The sequence below is a fragment of the Aulonocara stuartgranti genome (assembly GCF_965226115.1).
Source record: "Aulonocara stuartgranti genome assembly, chromosome: 3".
Taxonomy (NCBI): Eukaryota; Metazoa; Chordata; class Actinopteri; order Cichliformes; family Cichlidae; genus Aulonocara; species Aulonocara stuartgranti.
In genome coordinates, this window is record NC_138941.1 from 13781246 (window position 1) to 13799290 (window position 18045).

At 46.2% G+C, this 18045-nt stretch overlaps 1 protein-coding gene across 1 annotated transcript; it reads left to right on the forward strand.

Annotated features, from left to right (window-relative positions):
• The first annotated feature begins 5139 nt into the window (after positions 1–5139).
• On the forward strand, positions 5140–16389 carry aco1 (aconitase 1, soluble). Its single transcript, XM_082528200.1, has 21 exons — positions 5140–5370; positions 6442–6556; positions 6646–6814; positions 7228–7365; positions 7452–7521; positions 7592–7775; positions 9167–9306; positions 9388–9559; positions 9653–9753; positions 9945–10061; positions 10325–10484; positions 10557–10692; positions 11365–11449; positions 11600–11756; positions 12079–12203; positions 12297–12401; positions 13014–13156; positions 13298–13445; positions 14418–14540; positions 14613–14798; positions 14872–16389. Exons 2-21 carry the CDS (start codon positions 6448–6450, stop codon positions 14986–14988), a joined length of 2685 nt encoding a protein of 894 aa, XP_082384326.1. The 5' UTR covers positions 5140–5370; positions 6442–6447; the 3' UTR covers positions 14989–16389.
• Positions 16390–18045: the final 1656 nt, after the last annotated feature.

Below are 18045 nucleotides of genomic sequence, written 5' to 3' on the forward strand. Positions count from 1 at the left end.
GACTGTAGTCATAGAAGAGTAGAGCTGTAGCAGGTGGTGTGAGGAGGAGGTGGTGTATTCTAGTTAACGCAGTACTGAAACACTCCAGCAGAGGGCGCTGTTAAGTCCTTATTGTAACACAGTTACTGTGTGCAGTTAGACTTCATACATAATCTGCACTTATTTCCATCAGACATGCTGTCAGTAAATGATTGGTTTCTATTGATTCTACTTCCTGTTGACTCGTTTGATGACAGTGAAACAATCACAGCTGATTGTGTGATGATGTAAACTGTCACTGTTACATTCAGTGTGTGTGACATAATGTTAGTGCAGGCTGATAACAGCCTGGTTCTGTTAGAAACACATGAACGTGTCCATAGATCAGTGTGTGTTTAACATGAGAGCTTCAGCCCTGCTGATGTGTTAAATAAAGACATGCAGGAAAACTGATGAGACTCTGAAATAACTCTTTATATTTATAATGTAACTCTGCATCAAAAGAACAACAAAGGATCCCAGACAGGTTTCTGTGAACAAAGACCATTCTGATGTTTCTGTGTTTCTAACACTTTGACATTATTAGTAAACAGACTGCAGTGAGCAGCATTTATAAAGAGCTTATATACAGTGGGGCAAAAAAGTATTTAGTCAGCCACCGATTGTGCAAGTTCCCCCACCTAAAATGATGACAGAGGTCAGTAATTTGCACCAGAGGTACACTTCAACTGTGAGAGACAGAATGTGAACAAAAAAATCCATGAATCCACATGGTAGGATTTGTAAAGAATTTATTCGTAAATCAGGGTGGAAAATAAGTATTTGGTCAATAACAAAAATACAACTCAATACTTTGTAACATAACCTTTGTTGGCAATAACAGAGGTCAAACGTTTACTATAGGTCTTTACCAGGTTTGCACACACAGTAGCTGGTATTTTGGCCCATTCCTCCATGCAGATCTTCTCGAGAGCAGTGATGTTTTGGGGCTGTCGCCGAGCAACACGGACTTTCAACTCCCGCCACAGATTTTCTATGGGGTTGAGGTCTGGAGACTGGCTAGGCCACTCCAGGACTTTCAAATGCTTCTTACGGAGCCACGCCTTTGTTGCCCGGGCGGTGTGTTTTGGATCATTGTCATGTTGGAAGACCCAGCCTCGTTTCATCTTCAAAGTTCTCACTGATGGAAGGAGGTTTTGGCTCAAAATCTCACGATACATGGCCCCATTCATTCTGTCCTTAACACGGATCAGTCGTCCTGTCCCCTTGGCAGAAAAACAGCCCCATAGCATGATGTTTCCACCCCCATGCTTCACAGTAGGTATGGTGTTCTTGGGATGCAACTCAGTATTCTTCTTCCTCCAAACACGACGAGTTGAGTTTATACCAAAAAGTTCTACTTTGGTTTCATCTGACCACATGACATTCTCCCAATCCTCTGCTGTATCATCCATGTGCTCTCTGGCAAACTTCAGACGGGCCTGGACATGCACTGGCTTCAGCAGCGGAACACGTCTGGCACTGCGGGATTTGATTCCCTGCCGTTGTAGTGTGTTACTGATGGTGACCTTTGTTACTTTGGTCCCAGCTCTCTGCAGGTCATTCACCAGGTCCCCCCGTGTGGTTCTGGGATCTTTGCTCACCGTTCTCATGATCATTTTGACCCCACGGGATGAGATCTTGCGTGGAGCCCCATAATCGTGGCAGATTATCAGTGGTCTTGTATGTCTTCCATTTTCTGATGATTGCTCCCACAGTTGATTTTTTTCACACCAAGCTGCTTGCCTATTGTAGATTCACTCTTCCCAGTCTGGTGCAGGTCTACAATACTTTTCCTGGTGTCCTTCGAAAGCTCTTTGGTCTTGGCCATGGCGGAGTTTGGAGTCTGACTGTTTGAGGCTGTGGACAGGTGTCTTTTATACAGATGATGAGTTCAAACAGGTGCCATTCATACAGGTAACGAGTGGGGGACAGAAAAGCTTCTTACAGAAGACGTTACAGGTCTGTGAGAGCCAGAGATTTTCCTTGTTTGAGGTGACCAAATACTTATTTTCCACCCTGATTTACGAATAAATTCTTTACAAATCCTACCATGTGAATTCATGGATTTTTTTTTTCACATTCTGTCTCTCACAGTTGAAGTGTACCTCTGGTGCAAATTACTGACCTCTGTCATCATTTTAAGTGGGGGAACTTGCACAATCGGTGGCTGACTAAATACTTTTTTGCCCCACTGTATAAAGATATGACAGCTGTTTGACAAGTTTATCACTCTGTGTTTGGACCTGATCAGTCCAGCTGTTTACTTGAAACATGTTCATTTACCTGTTCTGTTATATTCATGTTCTTGTCTCTGTTGAAAACACATTTTAATGTCCCTCAGATTTTTCTCCCAGATGAATAAATATAAAAATGACACAAACTGACTGCAGCTACTTTTTGTCCTTTCTGTCAAAAACCTTCATGTGACTCATGAGAGACACGTTTCAGCTGTTTGTGACAGATCAGAGGCCAACAAGTCATTTATAACACTTTCCATCATTGTTTAGCACAAACACATGTTGACACAGCAGCGGGGCCGCAGTGACAGTCAGAGCAAGGAGATAAAAACTCCTGTTTGACCACAGCCTAAACTCAAAAGGAGTCAAAAATGTCCGGTTGTATTTCAGACCTCAGAGGGTGAATCCAGCAAATCATGAAAAATGAGGTTTACATGTTTGTTCATGACAGTGCAGATTTCTGACATTTTGTGTAATTTAAGCTGTAACAATGTGATTGTTTTCTAACAAAAAACAGTGAAACTTAAGTTAGACTTGTGTTTGTAAATGAAGCGCCCCAAGTTGTGTAGCTTTCTGGAGTTTATACTTATTGGGCTACATATTTATTTATTATACAGGCTATACAGTACATAACATCAAAACACACATGTTTCATGTAACTAAAGTGTGTAATCATGTGGGTACAGACAATAATTAAGTTACAGAATATATTTATATGAAAAACGTGCATACTTACTGCATTTGAATCATTTTAACCATATGTAACCACCTGCATATGTGTTTGGAAAGGAAAGTGTTGCATAAGTAAGTAGTTCTGCAACTACAAACTATAAAGATGTGCTAGTTTAACACGAGCCACGAAGCAAATGACACATGTAAGAACATAGCTGCTGCTGCAGCACCATCTACTGGTCATTTTGATAAAAGCAGCTAATCTTTTAGTATACAGTCTGCACAGCGCTACATTGTATTCGTTTTTTGTTCGGGGGCACATTTTACCTGTGCTGGATTATGGAGATATTCTACATATGAATGCTTCTGCTCCGGTTGATACTGTGTATCCTTCTCTGAGGTTCATCACTAACTGTAAATCTCAGACTCACCACTGTGAGTTCTACTCTCAGGTAGGACGGCCTGTCTATTTTATTCTATTGTATATAGTATTTTATTTTATTGCATTCCAGTGTTTTCTAATTTCTGCTACATAACTTTGTACTTTTGCTGTAACGAAACAAATTTCCCACCTGTGGGATTAATAAAGGTGTTCTTATCTATCTTATCTTGTGTTCCCTGGCTGCAGTGAAACATGCTGGTCATTATTCTCTTTATGAATGTGTACAATATAACAAATCCATTATTGCGTTAGGTTTGCTGTTCCCCATTTTTGCTTCATGTTGGTTTGCTCATGATAGTTTTTAATAGCATTGGTTAACTTCTTGCCTAATACTAACTAAATGGCAGTGTTGGGAAGGTTACTTTTAAAATGTATTCCATTACAGAATACAAAATACATGCCCCAAAATGTATTCTGTAACGTATTCCGTTACGTTACTCAATGAGAGTAACGTATTCTGAATACTTTGGATTACTTAATATATTATCATGCTTTTTACAACAACGTGAATGTACTATTGCTGTGTGATTTATTACTATTACTGAAGGTCCGCGACATGTAGTAAAGGGACCTCTGACTAATACGGCGGGGTCCCTGTCGGCTCGTAGCCGAAAAATAGCTTTACTTTGTTGTGTGGGTCAACTTTTCTTGCGAGAGACAGAGAGAAGCGTTGAAAGGCTGCTCCAACGGAACTTATTGTTTTCGGAGGAAAACAGGAACACGGTGTACAGTCGAGTCTTAATAGCTTACTTACAACTGGGCTCGTCAGGCACTCTTCTTGGCTGCAGTGGTTATTATTATATTTACATGCTTCCAGCTCCCGTTTTTCCTCGACGACAGCTCATACCTTTCCACTCCCCTTTTTCTCCCTCCTCGCGCTCACAGACACATAACGTGTATGGCAGTCCATTCTCCCAGCAGCACGGACTACACTGCCCATGATGCTGCATTCTTTAGAGCTATGCTTGTAGCATTCTGCCTGTTAGCTTAGCACAACAACAACAACGAAAAGGCGCTCTCTCACCCAGGAAACACACAGTCGCAGAAAGAGAGAGAGAGAGAGCGTCGCCCTGTAACCATGGCAACCGTAACGCTGCCGCCTGGAACAACAGAACGTAGCTGTCAAACAAAACCCAAACAGTCCTGACCCGCGACAAAATGAAACAGGAAAGTACCGCAGTGTAATCCATTTATTTCAACAAAGTAACTGTATTCTGAATACCACCTTTTTAAACGGTAACTGTAACGGAATACAGTTACTCATATTTTGTATTTTAAATACGTAACGGCGGTACATGTATTCCGTTACTCCCCAACACTGCTAAATGGCGAGACTTCGTGATATTCTCTTAATCACCTAGTTTGTTTGTTTTTTAAGCTTCCACTGGTTTTCTATGGGACTGAAGTTTAGAGACTGGCTAGCCCACTCCATGCCCTTAATGTTCTCCTTCTTTAGTCACGGCTTTGTTGCCTTGGCAGTGTGTTTTCACTCAGTGGTATGCTGGAAGCCCACGACCCATCACCACCCCGTGTTCTGGCTGAAGGAAGGTTCACATTTTATGGTGCAAGACCCGTCTGGCCCTCAATGTGGTGAAGTCATCCTGTACCCTCAGTAGCTCCAAAGCATAACAGTCCATGCTTGACTGTGGTTCTAGGGGTCTTTCTGTCATACTCAGCATTTCTCTCCCTCTTAAAATATAAGATAAAATATATAAATGCCAAATAATTGTTTTGTATTATGCCACCGAAAATAAATAAATAAATGAATAAATAAATAATCCATTTCCCGTTCCAGTTCCTTTCCATAGTTGTCAGATATACGTGGATATGAAGCTGCAAAGCCCGGCGTGGGTTCAGCTTTTATTCTGAATAAAAACCTAACCGGAAGTGTCCCCAGTGGAGGCGGAACCTGGGCGGAACAAGCAGCAGGTTTTGTGGCGACTAGCTGGTTGTGACCTAACTGCTGTGATCTGGTGATACTTCAACACTGCATCTAAAGTAAGCAATAACCATCCGACCACATTCAGTTTCTTGGCTTATTAACGATTTTCCAGAAGAACGTCTGAACTGAAATTCTCGTTGTGTCGCTACGAAAGCTAATTTATCCAACTGTCACATTATGCTTTATACCAACTCACACTAATAAGATATCATGTCTGAATTATTAGCTAATGTTATGCTTCTTTCCTTCGTTTTAGTGTTCAATTTAAATGTTCATCTTTGAATAAAAGCCTGATACCTGTCTTCATAAATGCTGAACTTTGACCCATGAGCTATGCTAACTGAACACGTAGCATCAAATTTAGCAAGTTTTGGTAGAATTCGTAAATGGGTGCAGTTAACCGTGATCGTTAGCAGGTCAGGTTTTCTTCGCACGTTTTTACTGATAATATATCAACGTGACGGATGTGGAGACAAAGCTGTACTTTAATCAGGCTTCAAGTGTAAAACTTTCTGATTGAAACTGGGACCATTCTGGGACCATTCTGGGACCATTCTGGTAAAAATGGCATAACCGAGGCTACAAATGTGACCTAAAGGTCAGCGTCACGTTTTATATCGGCAGGAGTGACAGTAGTTGTTACACAGGACTAAACCATTAGAAGTAAAGCTGTCCGGATATTGATGTCTTTGTCACTGTCGTGGCAGTTTGACTTTGCACTTGACAGCAGAGGTTTAGCCTGAACTTCAGCTAACCAGCCAAGTCTGTGGTCATGTAAGGTGTGCAGGCATGCGCTGTTTTCACCTTTCACACAGATAACGCCTCTTTCTAACAGGCCCCAGAACCTGAATTTCACTTAATGTGTGTTTGAGCTGCAAGTGACTGACACACAGTCAGCGTCACATTTTTGTTAAAGGAATTGAGTTACGCAATGTTCATAGAACGAGGTCAACGACCCTCCACCACTAACCCTGAATCCAAGCAGATCCACCTGCCGTCAGGGAACGAGTAACAGGCCCGAGCTCTGCCTTCCTGTCAGTCTTCATTTGGTTTGTATGTTGTTGACGTATTTGAAAGGTGCTTCTTTAGTCTGCATCATGTAAGTCAGGCTTTTGATCTTCTTTTAGGAAAAGATGTCGGCAACTGTGAAAAATCCTTTTGAGCACATAGTTGAGCCTCTGGACCCCAAACACCCAGAGCAGCAGTTTTTCAATCTATCCAAGCTTGGAGATCCCAGATATGGTAGGAGCACATCTACACTGAATGCTAACATGAAGCATCTCGTCGGTGCACACAACCGAGAAGTATTGACTTGCACGTGCGCTCCTTAGACCGTCTGCCGTTCTCCATCCGGGTCCTCCTGGAATCTGCCGTCAGGAACTGTGATGAGTTTCTAGTGAAGCGTTCGGATGTGGAAAGCATCCTGAACTGGAAGCAGACGCAGTTCCAGACTGTGGAGGTGCCGTTCAGGCCGGCGCGGGTCATCCTCCAGGACTTCACGTATGTCTTTTCCTCACAATTTGAGTGTCAGTGTCTTGTTTTAACTTTCACACATTTAATACGTTTAATGCACCTGGTGTGTCAGTGATGTCATCAGAGTAACGCTGGTCTGTAAGAAGAACGTTGTGTCACGAGGTGTTTGCAGGTGTTGTGAAATCCCTGTTTACATCATCTCAGGTGCAAAAAGAACCTTTGAGTGAAATAACCAGCTCAGGATTTAAGTGCAGTTTGCAGCAGCATCTGCTAAAAGCAGTCTGGACTTTAACAACAACAAAGTTATTCCCTGTGTAAGCAACAGGTTTCTACGGTAACATAGACTCCAAACACATGCTTTTGGGGTCTTATTAGTGATGTTTAAAAAGGTGACATCACATTCTGAGCGGTCCCTGATCAGCCTGTGCTGTGTCACGCAGCGGTGTTCCTGCTGTGGTCGACTTCGCTGCCATGCGTGATGCAGTGATGAAACTCGGTGGCGACCCAGAAAAGATTAATCCAGTTTGTCCCGCTGACCTCGTCATTGATCATTCCATCCAAGTGGACTTCAACAGGAAGTAAGATCTCTCGCCTTTCTCCCACCGTGTGTCAGCTCATAGGTGTTTCATTCACTGCTTCATTTCACTTGTTGTTCTTCACGCAGGTCTGACAGCCTTCAGAAAAATCAGGATCTGGAGTTTGACCGCAACAAAGAAAGATTTCAGTTTCTAAAGGTATGAAACTGTCGTGTGTCCATGTAAGTCTGATGGTTCGGTCCGTAAATATGATCTCTGGTCTTTGCAGTGGGGCTCCAAAGCCTTCAGAAACATGCGAATTATTCCTCCTGGTTCAGGAATCGTTCACCAGGTCAACCTGGAGTACTTGGCCCGCGTGGTGTTTAACCAGAATGGGCTCTTGTATCCGGACAGTCTGGTGGGCACCGACTCTCACACCACCATGATCGATGGTCTGGGCGTCCTGGGCTGGGGTAAGACGTTGAATATTTAGGAGCAGCTGTTTGTCTCACTCTCTTTTACAGCAGTTATGCTGCTGTAGGCTGCTGCTGGTCCCAGTATGAATGCAGCTTCTCTGTTCCATCATTAACTAGATTCTCTCATAGTTTGTTTTTGCCGTGTTTATTGTTTGATTTCTTTTGCTCTGTGCAGGATCCTCACCTCATGAAATACACACTACTAGTCAGAGGTTTTAGAATACACACATTTTTCCATTGAAAATGATTAATGTCTCGTTGCACTCTGAAATCAAAGCACAGCACAAAGTAATTGGAGTCAGTTTTAGACCCAAACATATTCTAACCTTTGACTCGTCAGTCGCCTCCTTTGGCAGATGTAGCAGCTGAACGCAGTCGTGGCTTCTGTCTACAACAGAAATCAAATCTTCTCCCACATCTGGAGCAGAAGTTCCATAAATGTGGACCTTTGTAGCTGCTTTGCTTTCAGTTCAAACCAGCTCGATGGGCTTTCAGTCTGGAGGCTGTGCTGGACACTCGTTCTGGCGCAGCTTGGACTGATGTGTGGGTCGTTATCCTGCTGTAGGATGAAGCCCTGACGGAGCGCAGGGTGCTGCATGGTGCTGCAGAACGCTGTGGTAGCTGTTTTGGTTCAGTCAGCAACCCTGGATCCAGCAAACAGCCCCAGACCATCACACTTCCTCCTCCATGTTGATGCCACACACTGTGGAACTTTGTCCTATTCTGACGTCTGGCTTTCTTTCTGCAGCTCGTCCTGTCAAACAGTAGAAACTGAGACTTTCTTACTACGACCACTATGAAGCTGCTTGAAGCTGTTGTCCTGTGAGCCGCCGTCACACAGCTGTTAACTCTCAGAAACTTGACTCAGTCGTGTCTTTGGCTCTGCAGACCTCTGCCTGTCACAGGTTGCATTTGATGCTGAAGGAAACTGGACTCACTGACACCTCGACTCTGTCTGCATCTCTCTGCAGCACAGACCTGCATCTAGAAGTGTTGTGATGGTCCGTCTCTCATCACTCTGTCTGTTCAGCTGATGCTGACGAGGGTTTGTGCCACAGTGTGTCCAGCACTGCTTCATGCAGACGGGGGGCTGGAGGTCACACCTGTAGGAGCAGCAGCAGCGTCTGCACTGTTAGCCCATGTTGTTGCCTTTTTGTATCATTGTGAATGTGCATTATGTTGTTTAACCTCTGACAGTTCAACACTTTGTTAACATAATTAGTAGTAATAGTGTTGTTTTTAGTTATGCATCCACACATAAGTGCAGATTGTTTGATTTGCAGTAAGATCACTCAGAAACATTTGCATTAGCTGCTTGTAATGGTGTGAAAGTGAAAAATCAGGTGTGAGCTTGGTGTCCTAAATAAAAGTTGACCTTGCCCCTTCAGGTGTGGGTGGGATTGAAGCAGAAGCTGTTATGTTGGGTCAGCCAATCAGCATGGTGCTCCCCGAGGTGGTGGGCTACAAGGTGCACGGCGCTGCGGATAAGTTCATCACGTCCACCGACATCGTCCTGACTGTTACCAAGGTAGGAGGGCGTTTGATGCAGCTGTTCCAACAGCAGTCAGCGCTCTGACGTCACAGCTGTGCTTTCTGCATGCGCCCGCAGCACCTCCGTCAGGTGGGCGTGGTAGGAAAATTCGTGGAGTTCTTCGGCCCAGGTGTGGCTCAGCTGTCGATCGCTGACAGAGCCACCATCGCCAACATGTGTCCAGAGTACGGCGCCACGGCAGCCTTCTTCCCCGTGGACGATGTCAGCCTTCAGTATCTGGAACAAACCGGTGAGCTGGTGGCGTTTGACGTCAGCACAAAGGTTGCATTCATTCATTGCAGGCGATTCTTTTTGTTTATGCGACTCGTTTGTCTAAAATCAGGACGGGAACCAGAGAAGTTAGCATACATTACCAAGTACCTGAAGGCGGTGGCCATCTTCAGAGACTACAATGATGTTTCCCAGGATCCAGAGTTCACTCAGGTCAGCCTCTGACTTCCTTTATGTTTGTGCACATGTTTGCTGAACCCACAAAACACTCCATGTGTTCATGAGGAAGTCTATTTTCAGGGATCACAGGTCATTGTCTGTTTTGTCTTTTATAGATTTTAATGAAAATTGTGACATGATGCAAATGTAATAAGAATAAAGCTGGATGTGTCTGTCTTCCTCAGGTTGTAGAGCTGGATCTGAGCACGGTGGTTCCCTGCTGCAGTGGTCCCAAAAGACCTCAGGACAGAGTTCCCGTGTCTGACATGAAGAAAGATTTTGAAGTTTGTCTGGAAGCAAAGGTGCGTTCCTACACATTTACAGGTGGAGGCTGCTGACACTCAGCATTAGCTCTGGTCAGTATCACTGCTTGTAGCATGAGGTGATACCTGCCTCTAGCACAGGTGCACAGGTGTCTAGCTGCTGTAGGGGGGCTCATTAGTGCAGGCCGTTCACTTCAGTCTTACCAGGAGTCACTCGTGTGCTGGTACAGGCTTGTTGCTAACCGACACGTCTGTCACATAAGATGCTCTGAAATCGTTCTTTTCTATAATTCTCGCCTCAGCAAGGCTTCAAGGGCTTCCAGGTGGCTCCGCAGCGCCACAACGCTACAGCCCCCTTCCAGTTCAACGGAAAGGAGTACGCGCTGAGTCACGGCTCGGTGGTTATCGCTGCCATCACGAGCTGCACCAACACTAGCAACCCATCCGTCATGCTGGGAGCAGGTGGGTGTGCTGCGCCTCACTGTCACACAGTTTTCTGACACAGTGACTGAATGAGAGTCTCTCGTATCTCAGGACTCCTGGCAAAGAAAGCAGTCGAGTGTGGTTTGAGTGTGAAGCCGTACATAAAAACCAGCCTGTCCCCTGGCAGCGGAGTGGTGACCTACTACCTGAGAGAGAGCGGCGTCATGGACTACCTGTCTCAGCTCGGGTAAGCTGCTTGTTGTTGAAACGATCCCACGTTTGTGTTGACTGACTGTTATTTCACTCACACCTCTCACCTGCTAGAGACCTGGTAGGATCCAGTGTAACCAGTGTTTAAAAGCAGGACATCAGCACAGTGATCAGTGAACGTTTCAATGATTGTTTTTAATGTTGTTTACGTTCAGAAGACTTGAGGTGTTTTAACAACACAGAGTTAGGGTTAGAGTTATTTCTGAGCGCTCAGCATCACTGCGTTAATGTCTCGTCATAACTGCTGTTTGATTCTGAAGCGCCCCTGTGTGCTGCACGTTTGTGGCGCCCCTGTGTGTTGCACGTTTGTGGCGCCCCTGTGTGTTGCACGTTTGTGGCGCCCCCGTGTGGCGCCCCTGTGTGCTGCACGTTTGTGGCGCCCCCGTGTGGCGCCCCTGTGTGCTGCACGTTTGTGGCGCCCCCGTGTGGCGCCCCTGTGTGCTGCACGTTTGTGGCGCCCCTGTGTGTTGCACGTTTGTGGCGCCCCCGTGTGGCGCCCCTGTGTGCTGCACGTTTGTGGCGCCCCTGTGTGCTGCACGTTTGTGGCGCCCCTAGAACTGGTACTCCTGTGTTTACATCTGAGGAAGTGACAGAGTGACAGAGTGTGTGACGTGCAGATGTCTAATAATCCCTTTGTGTCTTCTGCCAGCTTTGAGGTTGTTGGCTATGGTTGCATGACGTGTATAGGCAACAGTGGGCCGCTCCCAGAGCCGGTGGTGGAGGCCATAACCCAGGTACTAACGGCTTACATCGGAGGCTCCTCCTCCTTCCTTCTGTGACGTTTATTCATTCCTAACACACTCTTTGTTGACTTGAAGCAGCTCCGTGTTCAGTCACCATGAGCCTTCTGTGTGTCATGTGACTGAGGTGTTTTTGTGCCTCAGGGGGATCTGATCGCTGCAGGCGTCCTTTCAGGCAACAGAAACTTTGAAGGACGAGTGCATCCCAACACCAGAGCCAACTACCTGGCTTCCCCACCGCTCGTCATCGCCTATGCACTGGCTGGCACAGTGAGAATAGACTTTGACAATGAGCCCATTGGTAAGTCACTGATTGAAACAGGTTTGAGTTGGATCTCCAAGCTTTCACTTACTAACCCAAAACATTTGAGATACTAAGCTGAAGCCTTTTAGTTATAGATGGCTGGTGGAAACAGGTCCAGGTCTAAATAAATAGGAGTGATATTTGAAAGAAAGAGACGAGACAACCTGCGCTCTGGGTTTAAACCTGCAGCTCACTTCCAGCAGCTCTAAGTGTGTTGATGAGCTTTAAGCTGAAGCGTCTGTATATGGTTTAGGTTATTATCACAATCAGCTGAAAAGACGTTTGACTGCTGTCCTCTTTCTTTCTCTATCCCCTGTAGGGATGAGCTCTGAAGGCAAAGACGTTTTCCTCAGGGACATCTGGCCCACTCGAGAGGAAATCCAGGCTGTGGAGAGAATGTTCGTCATCCCATCCATGTTCAAAGAGGTTTATGAGAAGATCGAGGTAGTGTGATCTTACGTTTGTTGGGGAGATCGTGCACTGCTGATATGTCTCGTTGACAGAAAGCCTCGTGCTGTGTTTGTGGTTTCGCTGCAGCACGTGAATGAACGCTGGAACTCGCTGGCTGCTCCCTCTGATAAACTCTACACCTGGGACCCCAAATCAACCTACATCAAGTCTCCGCCCTTCTTTGATGGTTTGGTAAGTACATGCCGTACACGAACGTTCGTCTGCAGACTTATTCAAAGGTTATGTTTTGCCTTCATTGAGAAGAAGAGTGGACTTGCCTCCATAAAGCAATTGGCCCCACTAGTGTAGGGTGTAGCTTACAGTGCCTGGAGGTGACTGTGGTGGTGAACTGTGCTCCACCACAGCTCCACAGTCTGTCACAAGGAGGCTGTCGTGTTATTGGTTGGGCCTCCCTGCAGTAGGACACGCCCGGTTCCAACACCTGACCCAGGTGACCTTAGCCAGAGAGGTGGGCCTACTCTAAAGCCCTTCCGAATGACCTCCGCCCCCTGTCTGGAGCCCATCCACCTTTCAGAGAAAGCTCATTTCCACCATTAACAATTGATTTGTGCCGTTTCTCACTAACGACGCCATCTGGTGGAAGACGGGTGCATAACATTTATGACACAGTAATGTCCCGGCTTCAGTTAAAACAAAGTGACAGCTCGTTGACTAGTCTTGCACATCATTTAGTTAAGACAGTGAGACATTTTGAGCCGTGTGGTTTGGCGAGCGTGTCCCCGCTGCACACAGGAAACCCTGTTGTCTGACCTGACGTGTCTTGACTGTGTTGTATTAACTCAGACCAGGAAGCTGCAGCCTCCTGCCTCCATCACAGATGCCTGTGTGCTTCTGAACTTGGGAGACTCGGTCACAACCGACCACATTTCACCTGCGGGGAACATCGCCAGGAACAGCCCCGCAGCACGCTACCTGACCAGCAGGGGGTGAGTCAGCGCACACGTGTTACTGAATAATAATGGTACTTAGCCCACGTCACAGACAGTTTTCATATGACTTCATCTCTTGATGAAAAACACTTGTCGGTGTGAAGCCATCAACATTTTCTGCTGCTGCTCTTTTGGCAGTTTGAACTCCCGAGACTACAACTCGTACGGCTCTCGGCGAGGTAACGACGCCGTTATGGCCAGAGGGACGTTTGCCAACATCCGTCTCTTCAATAAGTTTCTCAACAAGCAGGCGCCACAAACCATCCACCTGCCGACAGGAGAAACGGTAGGAGCTCGTTACCACTGAGCTACAGGAAGCCTCACGCTGCATCGTTGTGCAGCACTTGTTTATAAGAAGAAGGGGCACGGCTGTGTCAGCTCAGACTGAACCCACATGCTGAAATATCAGAGCCAGCACAGTCAGGGCTGCATGCTGCCCTCTGGTGGACAAACTATGCAACTTCAACTTCTCAACAGAAGTCAGACACAAGCTGTTTAAACTGTGATGTTAAATTACATTTAATTTATGCCTCGAGCACATTTTCTTTATTTAAATTACAAACCAGCTAATATTATTATAGCTATATATACATGACCGTCAGTGCATCTAAAGGAGTGTGGAGAGCAGATCATAAATGTAAGGTTTTCTGATGATCTTGAGTCAATGTTGTGATATTAATAAACTGAAGGAGAGCCTGCGGACACTCTTGTTTACGAGTTTTGAGGTTGCATAGTTTGTCCACCAGAGGGCAGCATGTACCTAACAGTACCTACCTAACCCTAACAGTAACCTGCAGCTGTTTCAGGAACACCACCAACACCCAGCTGATAATAATAGATAATAACTGCACATAGCAAATGTTAGACACATCTATATGTTTCCCATATTTATATCAACGGTTATGCCTGAAAGAGAAAAATCAGAGCTTTGTGCCGTGACTCTTTATCTCGATAATAAGTGAGCTATGAGGAAGTGTGCGTTCTGGTTCTTGGTTGACATCAGGAACTACAAGCTGCATGTAGATTCAGTAGCTCTAACGGTGCTCTTAGGTTTGTTCTTGAAAATGAAGTTGTGAAATAAAATGCAGCAGTAATCTAAAGTAGGGCAGGGTTCAGACCTCACAGGGTTAATTATCACTGTTGTGTAAAAGCATCAGTGTAGACCATGTCAGATGTGTGGCATTGCTGACCATGGTAACAGATGCAGTGCTGTTGCCGGGCGTATCTTATGATTGGAGCATCTGTGTTCTTGTTTCAGCTGGATGTGTTCGATGCTGCAGACAGGTACCAGCAGTCCAGAATCCCTTTGCTCGTTCTCGCAGGGAAGGAGTACGGCTCTGGGAGCTCCAGGGACTGGGCTGCAAAGGGCCCCTTTCTGCTGGTAAACTCAAACTACTTTGTTTGTATGCTCACATAGTTGTTTGCAGGTCTCAGGTGTTTTTTGTGTTTGCAGGGGATCAAGGCTGTCCTGGCAGAGAGCTATGAGCGGATCCACCGCAGTAACCTGGTGGGGATGGGAGTGATTCCTCTGGAGTATCTACCAGGAGACACGGCCGACAGCCTGGGTCTGACCGGCAGAGAGCGCTACACCGTGGTCATCCCTGAGCTGCTCACACCCAGGATGGTCGTAGACATCAAGGTACGGACAGACGGTACGCTGCTGCAGGCGTGTTGGGATGTGACGCTGACCTGCTCTCTCCCTGCTCCCACAGCTCGACACGGGGAAAACATTCCAAGTGCGCCTGAGATTTGACACGGATGTGGAGCTGGCATATTTCCGGCATGGAGGCATCCTCAACTACATGATCCGCAAGATGTCTGAGTCCTAACTGATGTGTCACTGTGGGCTACACAGCATAACTGTAGTGTGTGTGATTCTGGTTTTACTACTGGTGCCAGCAGCTGTGTTTGAATGGCAAAGCAGACTGGTGATGATGATGAGTATTTATTAACCGTACTAAAGATAAGATGAAGCTTGATTCAAACATGGGAAACAGCATCCGCCTCAGTCCAGGGCTCAGCCTCAGCAGCTTTACTGCTTTTATTGTGCACATGAAGGTGACCCGTTCAGTCAGGTTTGCCTGGCCCACCGTCCTGTAACCATCCTGCTTTATGAACCATCAGCTGTGTACATGTCACAGACAGACGTGGCTCTCTGCTGTTGGTCCTTAAAGCAAAGACGTCCCCCTGTGCCATAAGACCAAGTGCTTCTTCATTTTAAGACTTCTTGTTGTTGACCTCGTGGACCACAGTTAGTATCACACACATGTCAGCAGCAGCCAGACCTGCACCTTGGGCTGTTCGATGTAACCATGTATATGACGATGTAAAAACGTCTGTCGATTCCTATCACGCTATCGTTTGTTTCGTGGTGTCGCAAAATAAACTGTTTACTGCAATATTTGTTCATGGTTTTGATGTCACTGTAGTATTAATTTCTTAAGTTCTCTCTTTCTCTTATATATAATATAACCACACTACAGACGGACAAGCGCCTGTTTTTACATGTTGTTGTTAGCAACAACGACGGTAACACCATCACGTGGCTCCGCTGTCCGCTTGTTGGTTTTCCACGTAAGCCTTTCACAATAAAGCTTAAGATCCTGTTGAGACTTTTAAAAAAAAAACTGAATCACGTGAAAGATGCAGAGTATTTACGGAGGAGAAGCAAAGAAGAGCCGTCAGGTGCTAAAAATAAACCTCAGCCTGAAACTTTGAGAGAAAACTGCATCTGTTACAACTGATGTCTAAAAATGTATCATTTCATGCATCGGTTGAAACACTCGACTCCAGCTACAGGACGCCCAGCTGGAAAAACTAAACGCCAGTCGAGCTGCACGAGATTCACAGGAAATATCACATGTTTGTGATTTATATCGTTGCCAGGACGATAAATGTCTTATATCGCGATATGAGATTGTGGTCATATCGCGCAGCCCTACATGCACCGATGACAGCATAAATATGGTGACAATGAAAACAACCTCGTTAGGTGATGTAGTCGTTCAGCAGGCAGTTTTAAATGGACAAAGCTGCTCTCAGACTCACAGCCAGTGTCTTAACTGGAAACTGAACGTTTCCTGCTGGGATTAAAACCTTCAGGCTTTGTCTGCGTGAATCCTTTCTTCACACATGTTGCTGTTGTCCTGCTTTTCATGGTTCTGAGAATCACAGTTTTTGTAGCTCTCACATGTCCGATGAAGTCTCAGAAATAAAAGCTGGTTTCTGGCTCCGCTGTCCTGTCGTCTTTATACTTTTCATCATGTTCACTTGTGTAGCTTACATTAGTGTGCACCCTTTGTTGGTTCTCAGACGGAGCCTTAAAAGAGTCACTGGACGGCCTTCAACTGCATAAACAGGCTGCCAGCTGACTGAAGGGAAAAGTAGGTCTGAAACGGCTTCAAATATCTTTCTGACAGGAAGTGAGAGCTTTGTGGTTCGCTGGGTTCCTCTGACGTGCCTCACGATCTGCTCCTTTCTGACACTAGAGGGTGAACAGAGCTGCAGAACAGGAAGTTTACTGGCAGACGAAGCTTCCTGCTTCTCAGAAAGGCACAGGCGGCAGCATGAAAGCAGCTCTCCATTGTTTAAAGTTCTGCTTTCACACAGCACTGATTTCTGGAACACCAACAAACGAGGCAAAGATGCACACGCTTCCTGTCTGCCAGCAGTTTTCTCCAGCACCTCCTCTGAAGCCATGGTCCCATCCCTGAGGTCTACCTGATGCAAAAGCCAGGTGACCAGAGGGCCTGAAGCACCTCAACCAAAGCAGCTCGCTCCTCTCAGTGTGCAGCAGCAGGTTTACTCCCAGTTACTCCCAGTGTGCAGAGAGAAAAAGCCCATACACGTGGAAACAGATTTCAGCTTGTACTGGTTCAGGACCACAGGTGAGGACGGCACAAAGAGCAGCTAGCAAACTCAGCTCCCTCCTCCCCATGCTGTGCGTGTGTTGCTTCCACAGCCACCAGCAGACAGCTGCTGTGGGTTATGAGCTCACCTGGAGAAAGAAGTGGAGCTTCCCCTCTGTGGAATACCACCTACTGGATCTAGAGATCCACCAGTACGCCTGGCAGACTGACACCAGAGGCCAGTGCCTGCTTCAGGTCTCAGCAGTCCTCAGCAGTGAGCCAGCCAGGCTGACCCAGAGGCGTCTGTGAGATTGTTTAGAGCACAGAAACATTCAGGGAGCTGCTGAGACTTGCATGCATGAGACTGGGGCTGTGTGGGTGGGGACGAGCTGATCAGCCCCAGCCAGGTGGGAGAAAAGAAGTGTGGAGAGTTTAGTGACATTACTCAAGTAAAAGCTGTGCTACATTTCCACAGAGTCCTGCAGAGCAGGTCCAGACTGAACACAGCAGAGGAAGCCTTTCTGTCTCCCACACAAACAGCAAAACCACAGTTCACACACAACAGCTGCTTCCTTCTGGGTCCACTCAGCACCCTCCACTGGTCCCCACTCTCCGACATGTTTCAGAGTCCTGCACAGCGACCAGCTCCTCCCACCACCTGTCATCATCCTGGGATACTCTCTCTCTTCTGCTTCTGTTTGGTACTCAGACAGCAAAGCGTTTCCCTGCTGGGTGCTTCCCTCACTGCATGATCGAGGACAAGAAGCTTAAAACGTTGCACGTCATGTAACTGACAGTGGCGATGGATGAAGCTGCAGCTGTGTTCAGACTCGTGATTATCTTACCAGACAAAATAAATCCAGCACAGTCTGATTATTTCACACTGTTTCACCGACCTGCTGCTTTTCAGGGATCACTGTGTCAGTTTCATGTGAAAATAACAGAGAGCGCATCGTCCTGTATGAAAGCTCAATAACCAAACGTGATAGGGTCGTGTTTTCCCTTCAGCCTATCAGCGGTGAATACCACACTGCCCCT

What these genes read in the sequence shown, in the direction of transcription:
- aco1 (XM_082528200.1), top strand. Translation starts at nt 6,448, where the DNA reads ATGTCGGCAACTGTGAAAAATCCTTTTGAGCACATAGTTGAGCCTCTG. An exon ending in GTCATCCTCCAGGACTTCAC is followed by an intron (nt 6,815 to 7,227) that starts GTATGTCTTTTC and finishes TGTGTCACGCAG; the next exon opens with CGGTGTTCCTGCTGTGGTCG. An exon ending in CTTTGACAATGAGCCCATTG is followed by an intron (nt 11,757 to 12,078) that starts GTAAGTCACTGA and finishes TATCCCCTGTAG; the next exon opens with GGATGAGCTCTGAAGGCAAA.